The sequence below is a fragment of the Penicillium antarcticum genome (genome assembly GCF_028974205.1).
Source record: "Penicillium antarcticum strain IBT 31339 chromosome Unknown utg000008l_segment0_segment0, whole genome shotgun sequence".
Lineage (NCBI taxonomy): Eukaryota > Fungi > Ascomycota > Eurotiomycetes > Eurotiales > Aspergillaceae > Penicillium > Penicillium antarcticum.
In genome coordinates this window covers 1388301-1403095 of record NW_026695306.1, presented here as the reverse complement: position 1 = coordinate 1403095, position 14795 = coordinate 1388301, and the positions used below count along the sequence as shown (strand labels likewise).

The following is a 14795-nucleotide window of genomic DNA, read 5'->3' as shown; positions in this document are numbered from 1 at the left end:
GACATGCAATCCAAAAGGCACGCTTCGGAAGTTAGACCAGCCAACAGAAGAGATATAGGTGGCATACAACCGTCACATGGAGGGGAATATAGGGCAGATCAAAATAACAGAGGAGTAGAGGCAGAATGAACGTGACACGCTAGTGATGGGTGGGAGTTTATTGCCGTACAGGTGAAAGGGATGAGGTTGACAGAACATCTGGAGATCCCTCGCGGTTGGAGGGTTGCAGATGAGGGAATCCCGCTTGGGCCATTGTCGTTATAGTGGGAGGGGCGGATCTGAGAGGAGATGGTGGCCCGTCGTCTTCGGGGATTGTAGACGTGGAAATGGAGAGAGCGTGTCTCGTGTGCCTGGAGCCGCTGGCCCGCACTCGGAATGAGCGCCCTTGATCACCAGCTGGCGATACAGTTTGGTCACTATTCAAGTGGCCACCAGGTGCAGGGCTAATGATGCTAGCATCTTGGATTGCAACTCGACGATAGTCTCCTTGTTGTTGCTGCTCGCCAGCGCTGCTGTGGTCACCATCTTCGGTATCAGATAGCGGACTCGACTCGCGACTCCATGTCTCTTCTAGTGCTTCACTGCGCATTTTCGAAATCTTCATGTAGTTGTATGCCGCAATGCTACTGATCGTCACGAAGAGACCGGTCAGGTTGACCGCAGTGAGCTTATCATGGAAGATAATACCCGCTGCGCTGATTGTGACCACCTCCTTGAAAATGCCACAAATACTCAGTGTAACAACTGAAGAACGCTTGAGAAGCGCAAATTCCGAGGATATCATACAAAATGCAAGCACTCCAGGGAAGATGAGAAGGAAAGAGCCTAGCAGGTTCCCACGTTTCTCAGCGAGCACAAGATATCCTTGGTAGATCTCAGCAGGACCTTCCACAGATAGCGCGATGACGATAAGAGAGAAGAACATGACAGGAGTGAGCAGGAAGAGGGTCGCAAATGGATTCGAAGTGGCCGGGTGGCGGAGCAGAAGGATTTGTGTCAAGGCCCATCGGAAGCCCGAGAAGAATGCAGACGCAATGACAAGCGCAAACCCGAGCGCATTGAAAGCAGTCTCGCCTGCGACCATCATCACCACACCGATCGTCATTGTAACAATAATCAAGATCAACTTGACAGAAGGCGATTCGAGTCGGAAGAGGATGGCGAAAAGGAGAACGAAGGCAAGTGCAGATGATTTGCACATTGTAAGAAAGGTAAGGGAGATAAATTTCAATGACATGTTTCCGAGGCCAATGTCGAGCGAGGTCGCCGTACCGCAAGGCACAAGGCGTGTGAAGTAGAAAAATTTGGTCAGGATCGGCGGCTTTTCTTCAGGGCCATCCACCGGGGATGACGCTGCAGACCCCGGAGGGTGTTGTGGTCGGAGAGACGGGAAGATCCATAGGATTATAACGGAGAGTGTGAATTGAACAAGCATATGTAAACTCGTGGTGAAAAGAGGAAAGGGGAAGACGACATCGCTTTCGGAGAACATCCATTTGTTATACTATACACAAGAACGGTTAGCTCAAAACACCAGGGGAAGATTGGAGCAAAATCACTCACTATTGAGATGGATAACGAGAAGAAGTACCACATCAAAATCAAGGCGGCATTAACGCCCAACCTCTTGACGATGCTACGGTCTGTATCGAAGTCGCCTCGTGACTTGGTATCCGCGATTCGGGCATCCAGCTTTCGTCGTTGGTTTCTCCGTCGTCGTCGCTGGCGTTTTTGGCTTGATGTGAGTCCCGTTTCCTCGTCATATTGGTCATCATCTGAACTCATCAAGTCGAGTTCCAAACTCTCTGCAGCGGACGACATATCGGATGCATCAGTGTCCTCTTCGGCCGTCAATGGCTCTTGTTCTTCGCGCTTGTGGTTTCCTCCATCGGCATGTGACCAGAGGCTGTCATCTCTGCGCTCCGTTGAGACCGGCTGTGAAGCTCGCCCTGTCCCGGCGAGCATGGAGCTTCGCCGACGGTGGTGGCTACCGGCGGAGAGCCCCATTTTTAGGACTGGACAGTTAGTTTGAAATAAGGGGAAAAGATACAAGAACTGATTCCCCCATGAGCGAGTAAAAAAGGGCGTCACACGACAGTACACGAGGGCAGTTGGGGTAAGGAGGCGATGCTGACAAAGAAAGGGAGGGGAGAGAGAAAGGGTGGAACTGAAGGTGGAACTTGGTCCAAGGGAGTGAATGTTCGGGAACAGGAAAGGGAAATGGAGAAAGGAACGAACACGAGAGCAGCTGAAGCAGGGAAAATGAATCCTGAGGGATCGAGTGGCAGATCGAGGGTCCTCAGGGCGGTCTCTTCACTAGTCACGTCAACTTCAGCTCTGACTGGTTCCACCGATCTTTCTCCGCTCCACTGTCCGGTCGATCCGGGGTCAACCGTGAGCTTTTGATGTGATGTTGTTTAGGTTCTCTTTTTTGTTGTCTGTTTTGCTATTGGCGGATTGAAATCTCCGGTTTTGGTACCCTGAGGATTAATTGTTGTGAAGATATACAATACCTGGGTGGGTATCTAAGAGGATCCTGAAACTCCCGGTCAACCTGAGAGATCAGAAAACACGTATGGGTCAATGATCTGAATGCCGGGAAATGGATCCAATGCGAGCTCTCCAACGATGAAACTCGGTCCTCTGCCTTGTCTGCTAGGAAAAAGCCTCCATCCACCGGCATAGCGATGACCTCAGACCCCTGATGCATCATCATCATGTCGTGGTTTCTCCATAGTCGTCGGGCCATGCGGATGATGAATCTCAACGGAGGATATTGCATTCTCTTGTGCTTTCGTTTCTGTTTCTCCTCAATCGTCTCGGGTTGATGCTGCCAAAAAGCATTCGATCTGCACCAAACACCATCGTATTTTGAACTTGTATCGGCTTCCCTGCATTCACTCATTTCCGTTGTCATCATGACTGAGACTGTATACAATGCCATCGAGGACTACGGCCTGATCGGGGATATGCACACCTGTGCCCTGATCAGCAAGGCCGGTAGTTTGGATTACATGTGCTGGCCAGTCTTTGACTCGCCTAGTGTCTTCTGCCGCCTGCTTGACGACAAGAAAGGCGGGTTTTTCTCGGTGACCCCTTACAAGACCGTTGTTGATGCCCACAGCAAACAGCGATATCTTCCGTATTCGAACTTGCTTGAGACCAGGTGGACCAACGAGGATGGTGTCGTGACCATGCTGGACTATTTCCCAGTCACGCCTAAAAAGGTTGTCCAGTCCGCTAGACTCTTGTCGGGATATTGTCCTTGCAATGAGCCTGGCACCAATCGGTTCAAATCAGGGTTACAGCACTCGGGTCTGATCCGAAAGCTGGAATGCAGCCGTGGGTCGATGGAGTTGCAGGTGGAACTGTTTCCGGCCTTCAACTATGCACGAGACTCGCATAACACTCGTGCAAAGCTGGAGAATGACATGGAGAAGCACCGGCTTCAAACTATCCATTTCGAAAGTGAGACCGAGCGGCTGCAGGTCGAGATCTTTGGCGATTCGCGAGAGCCAGACAAGCTTGGGCTCCCATCAGCGAATCTAAAGTTGGAAGATCGCTTGGGAATGAAGGGCCGTGGCTTGGTGTCCTGGATTAAGCTGTCGGAGGGCCAGACAGTTCATCTGGTCCTGCACAGTCCCGAGAAGGCTGTCCCCAGCTCGGCCACTATGGCCGCCTATCTGCTCAAGATGGAAGAGGAGACCTCTGACTACTGGACCAACTGGACCCGCAAGTGTGCCTTCCGCGGTCATTATCGCGAGACAGTCGAGCGCAGTCTTCTCATCCTGAAGCTGCTGACATACAAACCCACTGGTGCCATCGTCGCGGCACCCACCTTCTCGCTCCCTGAAAATGTGGGAGGCTCGCGAAACTGGGATTATCGGTATTCCTGGGTGCGTGACACGGCTTTTACACTGTACGTCTTCCTGAAGATGGGTTACAGTCAAGAGGCAGAAGCATACGTCAACTTCATCTTCGATCGGATATTCCCTCATGCTGCTAAGGACATGGACAAGGATAGCAAAAGACCATTCTTACCACTCATGTTCACCATCCGGGGCGAGTACGAAATTCCCGAGGTGGAACTGGACCACCTTGATGGGTACAAAGGCAGCAAGCCTGTTCGCATCGGCAACGCGGCTGTCTTCCACACGCAGCTAGATATCTACGGTGAGCTGTTGGACAGTATTTATTTGTACAACAAGCACGGCAACCCCATCACCTATGACCAATGGAGCTCCATCCGACGCATGGTCAACTATGTTGTTACCGTCCGGAATCAAAAGGATATGTCCATCTGGGAGTCTCGTGGTCAGATCCAAAACTTTATCTACTCGAAGATCATGATGTGGGTGGCTTTGGATCGCGGCATTCGTCTTGCAGAGAAGCGCGCCAGCTTGCCGTGTCCTGATCGCTTTGAGTGGATTAAGGTTCGGGATGAGATGTACGACGAGATCATGACCAAAGGATACAACAAGGAGCGTGGTCATTTCTGCCAGAGCTATGAGAGTCCCGAAGTGCTGGATGCATCCATCTTGATCGCGCCCTTGGTCTTCTTCGTTGCGCCAAATGACCCCAGATTCATCAGCACTCTGAAGAGGATTCTCGAAAGCCCCGAAAAGGAGGGACTGTCCAGCGCCAAGATGGTTTTCCGATACGACCACCTGAGAGCCAATGATGGTAAGTGACCACTTCGGCCATGCAGCCCTGCATTACCTTGCATTGGATTCTGTTACTGATGTTCATGTTGCACAGGTGTGGGAGGTGGCGAAGGCGCCTTCATCATGGTAACCTTCTGGCTTGTCGAAGCCATGGCTCGTGTAAGTTTGAGCCTACACCCATAAACTGAGAGCCCGGCTCAATCTGTTTTGCATGTCTAGGCTTCAAACTACGACGTGCCCATTCCCAACATCTGGAAGCTCGCGCTTTCGCACTTTGACAACATTCTCTCCTACTCGAATCACCTGGGCATGTTCTCAGAGGAAGTAGCTATTTCCGGTGAGCAGATGGGTAACACTCCACAGGCGTTCAGTCACTTGGCCTGCATTAGTGCGGCAATTAATTTGGAACGACTTGGACGTGGAGATGACTAGAGCTCCTACCTCCAGGTCGAAAGGTACAAGGAGATAACCCCCGAGGAGGAGAGAAGAGAGAAACAACCTTAGACGGTGCTATAGATTGACTTGAGATACTGTTTGTTTTTATTTTAATGTCTGATTCGAAAATAAAATTCTTCTTTGTCTTTGAAACAAGTATTCCGCGCAATGTGCCAATATATATATATTTTTTCGATTTTGTCATGCGTGGTGGTTAAACCTATGCTACTTTTAAGCCACAATGCTAATACCAAAAAATCCCCTCTTCCCAAAAAAAATCCAGTGACCCCCCACCCATGAAAAACCATCAAATGAGAGAAACATGAGAAACACGAGGTCTTTGTTGACTATACTATGCCTTGCCATTCGGGCACCTACGGCAGGTGACGACAACACACTTACGTAATGTAGATAGATGATCCGAGCTCATTACCCCAGAATAGCTTCTTTTTGTTTGCCAACATAGCCAAAGTGACCAGTGACCGAAAACTGGGATTGTATTGTATCTTCTTCAGGGATGGTCTTCGCCACCAGCCGTGCCCCACAGTAACTGCGATCTCGCGCTAGGGACACGCCGTCTGATGGCCGATATGGATACCGATAAGCCCGACATGATGTCGTCAGACGAGGAGGGTTTCGTCTCTAGCGAAAGCACCGCCTCAATGGAGCTCGAATCCGATGCCAAGAAAAACCTCACTCTCGCGCTGGGCAAGCTGCGTTTGGAACAAGAGGACGTCAACCGACTCTCCTATCAGGGCGCTACCCCATCGACTTCCCGCACGGAAGACCGAAGTCAAACGCCTCCAGATCTCAAGATGCCAAAAAAGCCACGACTGTTACTGGATTTGCCGCTGGACGTGTTGAAGGAGATTATTAAAGAGGTATTACTTGTCTTTCTCGCAATCGCGGGCGAGAGCTTACAATTCCATAATACTAGGTCACGCATACAAATGACTTGACATCGCTGGCCCTTACATGCTCCGCTCTCCATGGGTTGGCCATTCCGCATATGTACTCACGATTCGACATCGTCTGGCCAGAGTCCCTGAACCCATCAACCGCGGACTATTCGGGGGTAGATGCGCTGTCTTATGGCCTGTCGACATTGGTAATGGGCGAGGATGTGTTTAGCCGGCTGCCAAGGTTCCAAGAAAGACTGTCGGGCAATTGTACGCACTGCGGCTGTGATTGCCAGCAAAGTACGAGTTCTCAACATTCGGAGAATCAAGTCGGTGGGCGGTCGCGGCGAGGGAATCATTATGCGCAATACACTCGCACCTTTTCCATTGGAAACGGTCCACTGAGCTGGGTCCAGGAATACTCAGTAACCAAAGAAGTGGGCAAGATGCTAGGGACGCTCGTTGCCCTGGCTGTTGCGCGGATGGTCAACCTGGAGGCCTTCGTCTGGGACATGCCGACTGGAGTGGTTCGTGAAATCTGGTTGGCGCTTGCGTCTTTGGCAGATCGGCCCGGACATGAATGTCGCTTGGAGCGCATCTGGGTTCGTTGGCATGATAACTCAGAGAACGCTTTACGCAACCTGTCTGCACCGGCAACGAGGCTCTTTCAGAAATACAAACATGTCGAACACCCTTCGCTGTCTGTATTGCCTCCGCTCAATAGCGTGGCTGTCCTTGACATAGATGAACCGGCGTATGTTGAAGAGCTGGCACTTCTCCTTGAGAAATCGCGCCATCGCCTGACTGAGCTCCGAATTGGCATTGCCGGAAAAGCCCACATGAGCGCGTGGCTGCTGTGTGGAACAAACTCGGAGTCTGCATCGAGTTGGCCTCGCGCAGATGGTATCTTGGGAATACTGAAACGGCGCAGCTTGTCTGATCATCGGGACGAAGTTACTCCAGCTTGCCATATCAAAGGTTCGATGCCACCGAACAGCGCAACCGACGTTGCCCCCAAGTGGTCGACTGTTGCTGAGAGCGAGGAACCCGCTTCGCAAGCAGAGCAGCCATTCATCAGTACCAACGAGGACAAGATACAGCCACAAGATTCAACTTTGCCCAATCGAACGACTCATTCGCCTGCGAACTCCTTTGAAGCTGATTCTGACATGCTTAGTCTCAATGTCCTCGAGTTGGAACGAGTTCCATTGCATGTGCCCACCCTGTTGCCAGCTGTTGATTGGACAAAACTCACCACCCTAACCGTCATGCAATGTGTTGACCATGAAAAACTGTGGCGGGCTCTTCGCCGGAAATATGCACCTTCTCCAGTACCGGTTAGGCGCCAATCTAATCCAGATTCCCGGTTCACTGAAAGCCTGCTTGACTTCCCGCTTAATCTGAAACACATTCGCACGGACAATGTTTCGCCGTATCTCATTCTCTTCATCAAAGATGCATTGGCACCGAATACATTGGAGAGTATCTTTCTGCATGAGGCGCCGGGTCACGAATCTTCTGTGCAAATCGATGCCATTTACCGGCACATCCTGCGAAAGCATCGCAAGAGTCTGCGTAAGGTTCTCATCGATGGCACTGATCGCAAGATTGGAAGTGGGTATTCATCTACGCGGTGGTATAAGTGGATGTTCACTCATGACATGATATCATTTGTTACGAGCGGGAAAATGCCGCAGCTGAAGGAGCTCGGCATGGCGATGAATTATGCAGATTGGGTAAGTGATCATTGCCGTGGTACTAGTTACAACTTATACTGACACGGAACCAGCATTTCTTTCTCCAGAGATTGCCTAATATGCCGCAGCTTCGAGCTTTGTACCTACCGAACATCTGCAACACTGTCCATCGTGATCTGAAGGAGTTAGCACTCCAAGTCCTGGATATCGTCAGCATCCGCCCAGATCTCAAAATCGCCTACCTTGGCCTTCATATCAAGTGCTTCCAAATTCTCGAAGCCAGACATGATGACAATCCTGCCGATTTCGACGACAACCCCACGGTGGACAACTCCCCGGCGACTACCGAGGAGGATGAAGATCACGACCCCTCAGCCAACGATAACCACTTCACCGAAGACCACAGTGACGACGAATCCTTCAAGGGAGATACTCTTTCCAGCAACCCCGAAGACTATGACACCGACCCAGACGAGGACCAGAACACCTCGCGCATCTATTACCGACTGCAGGAGATTCTGTTCTATGACGAGAAGGTGTCCATTTTCAAGGCACGACACGGTGTTTTATGATTCATGTGGGCTTGCATTTTACTTGCGCAGGTTTCATTCGGCTATTTGCGGCGTTGGGAGATATGCATCCCGGGATCTTTACTGTGCTTATGAGATACCATCACTCCTTAGCTTAGTCCTTATTTGCAATGAATTGTTTACTAGCATTTACGTATTCTGCAAACTGCAATGTGAATGCAATTTAGAGTTCGAGCTAGGTGATTAGGACAATACCCAGACACAACACCCGGAGTCATTTTCCGTCTCATTCATCACTCATCATGGGTTCCGAAACCAATAATGCATCGTCCCCATCCAAACTACTCTTGAATATGTCAAATCTTACCCCAGATTGTGCGATTGGGCCCCCTTCTCTGCAGCGTGGGCTCCCTGAAGGCTATACAACACGTGTCTTTTCCTCAATCAAACACCTCCAGCATGAGGTAGCTGTGATTTTGGAAATGCTTCAACAGAACCCTAATGGAAACCAGTGGCTCCTGGTCCTAGGCCTGTCTTCAGAGAAGTTGAAATGCTTGTGTGAAGATCACAACATTCTTGGCGCGAATTACCGTATTATGTGGGAACAGTCGAATGCCCTGATCAAAGTCATCCCATCAGCCTCTCATGAACAAATCACCACGCGGGTATCAAAACACATGGAGGGGCAGATGCGTGCGATGGGGATATCGGAAGACGATTGGGATTGGGCTGCGGCTTCAAAATACCCACCCTGTCCTCCAAACTCGACAAGGACTTCTATCAGAGGAAAAGAAGGAGACCAAGGATTGATCCCACAAAGCAGAATGTTCAATCAAGAAGAAAATTATGGCTGGCCGACTCTGGTATTTGAGACAGGGGTTTCGCAATCGTTAGGGCGCCTACGAGAAGACGCTGAGTGGTGGTTCGCACACTCCGAAGGCGACGTACGATTTGTGCTTATCATTGCTAGGAAACCGACTGTGATACATTTCGAGTTATGGCAACTCGCACCAACTAATTCTCCTCGCCCACTTTCTCGACACTGCATTCGAACACTCCGCAGTCAGACCCCCAGCATGCCTCCTCTAACTCGCCAACCAGCACAGACCCAACAATCTTACTGCTCTCAGGAAGTCACTGTGACTCCTCATAGCGTGGTAGGTGCGCCACTTGTTCTGCCATTCGAGGCTTTATTCTGTCGAGCCCCTGTGTTCCCCGAGACGGATATATCGATTCCTGCTTCACGCTTTGAGATGTTCGCTACCAATATATTTCACTAACAGGCTTTATTCTGGTTGAAGATTTATTTATGTTAGTCGCAGGAAGACTTCATTAGCTTAATGTCTATCGATATCTTTGCTTGTCGAAGATTGCACGGTGTAGAACCCATTGTTCGCTATCAGATGGCGATCGCAAGGCTGTCTTTCCCGACTGGACGCCAAAACTTTGTAGACCCTTCTCACCTCCTTTCCTTCCCTTGTTGCGTCGAGGTTAGTCTCACCAGCTTTGGGCACAAGCCGAGGAGGAGGTTTTTCTTCCAGGTTCCAGGTCCTGTTTACATCGACTGCTCCCGCTTCGAGACTTGAGGCCAGACTCACCTGCTTTCGGGCATCAAGTCGAAGAAGAGCTTTCTTCCGGGCTCTAAGCATCCACGCTGCATCCACTACATGTAACTCACGCCGGACTACCTCATTTCCACGACTCTCTCTACACCTCGCTGCGTGACAATGGGACTTCTCCTTTGTGAATAAGACACCCGTAGTCTTGTCCCCTCCGCTCCCCCTCATACTGAGGCTCATCTCTCCAGCTTTTGGGCACCAGGCTGAAGAAGAATGATTTATTTTCCAGGTTCTAAATGCCCTAAATGTATTCGCCTCAGACCTCGTTGTCCATTCCGATAACTTACTGCCTCAACTTTATCGCTCACTAACCGTCTGCCATTACCCCAACTCCCAACCATCTTGCCTCTTCTCCTTTGGCACTGCATGGAGAAGCTAGCAAGGACCTGGCTGGGCTCAGCTGGAAGATCAAGTCCAGGTACTCGGTCAGTGTTTAGCGCCAGTCTGCAGGACGAAGGCCAAGGACCGTAGCTGTAGCCGGTGATCATTCCCCTTTCCATTTGCCCTGTCGTATTTTCATTCCATTGTCTTTGTCTGATTTGAGGATTTCGTTCCCTGAGGGAATCTTCGGGGAGTGCCCAATAGTGAAAAAGACAAAAGACAGGACAGCATATATCCCACCAAGACTTGGAGTTACAGAATTTCTCAGAATACAATCTACCATGTGTCACTTCCATGTATGTGTTCAAAGTCTTCATTATCATTAAATGTAACTGGCTATATACAAATAATGATCCCAGTCCGAAGTCCCAATATTATACAGCAAATTACCTCTCTTCACTTTTCATCTCAATAGCAACCGTCTTGGTAATATCCCCAAGCCGCCTCGCCTCCAATATCCCATCCTGACCAAGCCCAACCCCATCAGCATGCACAGGCGCAGGAACGGTCACCAAACTCGAAACATCGACCGCGACCTTCTGCCCATCTCCATCAACAACTCCATCACCACCCACAATCACAGTCTCACCACCATCCCTATAACAATCACAATCCTCCAAATCACGCATGACAAACTCAACACCAGGATACGGATACTCATGCGGCGCCAACGTCCTCCGCCGACTAGAGCCAACAGTCCCCGAAATCCCACCCTCACCATCCGCTTCCCCATCGCGATGCTTCCCAGTCCGATAATAGGACGACCCCCGGAAGACCGAGCGGAATAGCGGCCGAAGCGATGGTGCTGAGGCGGATATAATGGCGATGTTCACTTCGACTTGGGACCAGAGTAGAATCTGGATCGCGTCGTAGGAGACGTCTTTTGTGATCATGTACTTGTATAGTGCGCTTAGGCGCACGATCGAGGCTGCTGAGGCGAAGGTTCCAGTGAGGAAGATTGCTATTAATGCGTCTGGTGGACGTGTTAGTTCTTGGTTTGGAACGGATGGGATAGTGGAAGTACTGACACTTCTTCCTCCGGTGGAGATTCAGTTTCGCTATGAGTGGAAGAGGCATAAAAAGAATGATAACATCGGTTAGGATGTTGGTACCTGCCATGGAGAAGTATGTCGCTGTGAGGCTATTGCAGCCGTTTGGATATACGGTTGGATCCCATGCACGCCAGGGTTTGGTATGACATTCGAAGGCCTGGATTGGCAGAGTCAGAGTTGATTCTTGGATGTAAAGAAGGTAGAGTGGTCCAGAGAGGGACTCACGTTGACGAAGATGACAATGACTGTATAGAGGAAGACGACTCCCGCGATCGTAGCTGTGGCGATTCGGAATCGCCTCACAGGGAAGATGCGGTAGTATTGAGAAAGAATGCTGAATTTGACTAGGCCGATTGCTAGTGGGTAGACGAGCTGGTAGGCATACCAGTGTTTGAGGGTTGGGACAATCGTTGTTGGCAGATCTAGGTCGACCATGTGGCGTCTAGATACAATCTGTTAGCAGCTTGCAAGACAACATTGGCAGTGATGAATATACCCTGTACCGAAGCTGATATGAAACGCGTTCATGATGCCCATGGCAATTGTAACGAACAACCCAGTCACAATTAAATAGTCATCCGGTCCAACCTTGTGGACTAACGCAACCCGACAGTATAGTCTCAGACCGACACTGATACATGATAACAATAATAGCCCGATCATGACGGCAAGAAAGGCAGGCTGAAGAGAGCCATTGTCTGCCGTAATGTAGGCCATGACAGGCCAAGGATAACCATTGGACCTGATTACAGTAATTGATAACTGAAGTGTTTCCTATATCTTCAACTCGAATTAACAGGGATCTGTGAATTCTTTATATTACAAGGAGAAAGGCAAGCCGTGCGATCCCACATATTTGTGAAAGGAAGCAAGGCTCGCCGAAGCTCCCCGGACCATTGACTCGACGTGCTTCTTTGTGACTGAACTGAGTTTTATACTATTAAAGCAGCTCCGGCAGACGCTTTCGCTAGGTCCATGATATCATATGTATCTGGCAGTAAACTCGAAGTTGCGGTGTCCGCTCTCCCCGATAGTTCCAAAAGTCCAGCCCTGTGGGCAACCATGGGTCGACGTGGGTGCTACCTCAAAGTAGCTCTTCGATGACGATCACTGGCTTTCCATTGGACGACTTGGCCCCTTGCTCCGCGGTCTTGGCGACGGGGTTCCGCCAAGCTCGGGGGTCCTGGGAGCTCGAGTTCCCCATGATTTTGGTTGAGAGCTGGACATGTCTGTGGTAGGGCTGATAACTGACAGATCCTGGTTTCTTGGTCACTGGATCATCGCCAAGACCATCTCTCACACTATCTCTCACAAAGAAAGATACACAAGGTCCATGGGTCAGCATTCTTTGTCCTCTATATTGTACTCAAATTCTCCCACCATAATTGGTGGAGCAAATCGATCCCCGGCAGGCGCCCGACAGACCCGACAGGGATGGATGTTGACACGAGGAAAGTAGTCCAAGACTGAGATGGAAAGGCCGAACTTGATCTTTCCCCGAAGTCATAGTGTGGTCGGTGCAGTCGGCCGAGGTCTTAAAAGAACCATTCTCCCACCCTGAAAGAATATTTAGACTCAAGCTTTACCCATTTAACTATGCATTTCAGTAAGCTTTCCCTAGGAGTTCTCCTTTTGGTCCTGGACTGCATCGCGGACATATGCGAGAATCCCCCGATACGTAAAGAATGGTAAGCCACAGTGTTATGCTTTCTCGTCTTTGTGTATAATTGACTTTGTGTCTTGATCTCCTAGGAGAGAACTAGATCTGGACGAGCGCCATGATTATATTCGCGCAGTTCGTTGTCTAGCCTCTCGACCGGCGATATCTGGTCTTGAGAATGCGATCACGCATTTTGATGATTTCCAGGCTACTCATAGTGATCAGACGCCGAGTATACACTGGGTGGTACATATCGCATTCACATTGCATGTATAATTGTCAGTAAGACTGATCACTGTAAATCAGGGTCACTTTACTCTATGGCATCGATACTTCGTCGCAACCTACGAAAAAGCCCTCCGAGAAGGGTGCGGATATAAAGGCGTACAACCGTAAGTCAGTCCGACCACAGACCCCATCAAAGAAACTTAATGAAGAACAACGGTATAATCTTTTGGACAGATACTGGAACTGGTCCCTAGACGCCTCATCAACAAACAACTCCTCAATGAAAATATTCGAAACAGACATCTTCTCCGCACACCGCGGATTCGGTGGAAACGGGAAATATCTCACTGCAAACGCTACTCAGAACCCCTTCAACCTAACAGGCCGAACAGGCGGCGGATGCGTTGAGGATGGCCCCTTTGCGCCTCCAGATTTCATGCTCGCCGTCGGAAACCCAAAGGGTCAACCTGATTGTTTGCGGAGAGACTGGATTCCCTGGATTATGAATTACTTTGCGCAACAGAGTCTTGTAGACGATGTTCTCGCACAGCCGGATTACACTTCGTTTGCGCGGGCGCTTGAGAACATTCCTAGCTTTTCGGAGCCTAACATTCATGGGGGTGCGCATTTTGGAGTTGGGGGTGTTCTTGGGACTTTGGGGAATTCGGCTTTAAGTCCTGGAGGTGAGTTATCAGGGCCATATGGGTTTGTACTTAGTATACTGTTTGCTGACTGGTCAGATCCTCTCTTTTTTCTTCATCACTGCAACCTCGATCGGATCTTTTGGGAGTGGCAGAATCAAGACCTGCCTACGCGCTTCCATCAGGTTGGTGGTCCTATCATGCCGCTTGATTACGGTGGGAAGAATGTCACTCTAGACTTCGAGGTGAATATTGGCAAGCTTGCATCTAACACTACGCTTGAGAGCCTGCTCAATACTCAAGGTGATTTTCTGTGTTATACCTACTCAGGCTAAGGAGTATGCGCATTTGGATGTCGAGATACATGAAGCAAATCCAGGTGCCTGCAACAAGCTTTTCTTGTCAAATTGTTTTTTATTGTACAGTTCGATTTATACATTGAAGGCGTTTTCGTCAATGCTTGTTAGGTGACAACAGCACCATTGGAACGAAGAGGAGGGGTACAGTTGTGAGCGAGGCCACATGGCACTGGAATTAGTGATACCAGCTGTCATCGAGAATCTGGGCTCGTTGAAGTTGATCAAATGTTGGCTTGTGTTGGAGGGACTGGCGTCTCGTAGCTTAAATCCTTCTGGGCCCATTTTAGCGCGTCGTTGACTTTGAGGGCTTTGGATCGACGAGCCCTACGGGAGATCGTTTAGATAGAATAGACATATGGTCCCAGAGTGGACAGTTGGCTGCCATTTGAACTGTTCATGAAAGCTTGGGTCGTTCAGGTTCTGATCAACTCCAGCGAGGAAAAAGAAGGTTTGTGAGAAAACGGTAAATGTGCAAAGAGTACCAAGTTGGAGCAAAATCCTTTCTCAGTACAGTAATACGTAATGCAGTAGCTTCTTATATTAGGCCTGAATAACATCCGATCTTGACGCTCGCACTGGCTCAAAGCTTGCTTTGCACCATTCTTTCTGGATGGTGAATGCCATATCCTG

At 49.7% G+C, this 14795-nt stretch overlaps 6 protein-coding genes across 6 annotated transcripts; 4 read left to right on the top strand and 2 right to left on the bottom strand.

Moving 5' to 3' along the window:
- Window positions 1-157: 157 nt before the first annotated feature.
- On the bottom strand, window positions 158-2007 carry N7508_008049 (putative nucleotide-sugar transporter; the record flags this gene model as incomplete). Its single annotated transcript, XM_058466113.1, has 2 exons — window positions 158-1504; window positions 1564-2007. The coding sequence occupies 2 exons, from the start codon at window positions 2005-2007 to the stop codon at window positions 158-160; spliced, it is 1791 nt and encodes a 596-aa protein (XP_058317441.1).
- Window positions 2008-2918: 911 nt separating this feature from the next.
- N7508_008048 (glycoside hydrolase family 15 protein) lies at window positions 2919-5096 on the top strand (the record flags this gene model as incomplete). Its single annotated transcript, XM_058466112.1, has 3 exons — window positions 2919-4683; window positions 4759-4823; window positions 4884-5096. The coding sequence occupies 3 exons, from the start codon at window positions 2919-2921 to the stop codon at window positions 5094-5096; spliced, it is 2043 nt and encodes a 680-aa protein (XP_058317440.1).
- Window positions 5097-5680: 584 nt separating this feature from the next.
- Window positions 5681-8267, top strand: N7508_008047 (uncharacterized protein; the record flags this gene model as incomplete). The annotated part of the gene is made up of 3 exons (XM_058466111.1): window positions 5681-5980; window positions 6037-7734; window positions 7788-8267. The coding sequence occupies 3 exons, from the start codon at window positions 5681-5683 to the stop codon at window positions 8265-8267; spliced, it is 2478 nt and encodes an 825-aa protein (XP_058317439.1).
- A 260-nt stretch (window positions 8268-8527) lies between these two features.
- On the top strand, window positions 8528-9505 carry N7508_008046 (uncharacterized protein; the record flags this gene model as incomplete). Its single annotated transcript, XM_058466110.1, has 1 exon — window positions 8528-9505. The coding sequence occupies one exon, from the start codon at window positions 8528-8530 to the stop codon at window positions 9503-9505; it is 978 nt and encodes a 325-aa protein (XP_058317438.1).
- Window positions 9506-10611: 1106 nt separating this feature from the next.
- N7508_008045 (uncharacterized protein) lies at window positions 10612-11805 on the bottom strand (the record flags this gene model as incomplete). The annotated part of the gene is made up of 4 exons (XM_058466109.1): window positions 10612-11198; window positions 11254-11434; window positions 11503-11719; window positions 11774-11805. 4 exons carry the CDS (start codon window positions 11803-11805, stop codon window positions 10612-10614), a joined length of 1017 nt encoding a protein of 338 aa, XP_058317437.1.
- Window positions 11806-12873: 1068 nt separating this feature from the next.
- On the top strand, window positions 12874-14141 carry N7508_008044 (tyrosinase family protein; the record flags this gene model as incomplete). The annotated part of the gene is made up of 5 exons (XM_058466108.1): window positions 12874-12965; window positions 13030-13183; window positions 13244-13329; window positions 13400-13848; window positions 13906-14141. 5 exons carry the CDS (start codon window positions 12874-12876, stop codon window positions 14139-14141), a joined length of 1017 nt encoding a protein of 338 aa, XP_058317436.1.
- Window positions 14142-14795: the final 654 nt, after the last annotated feature.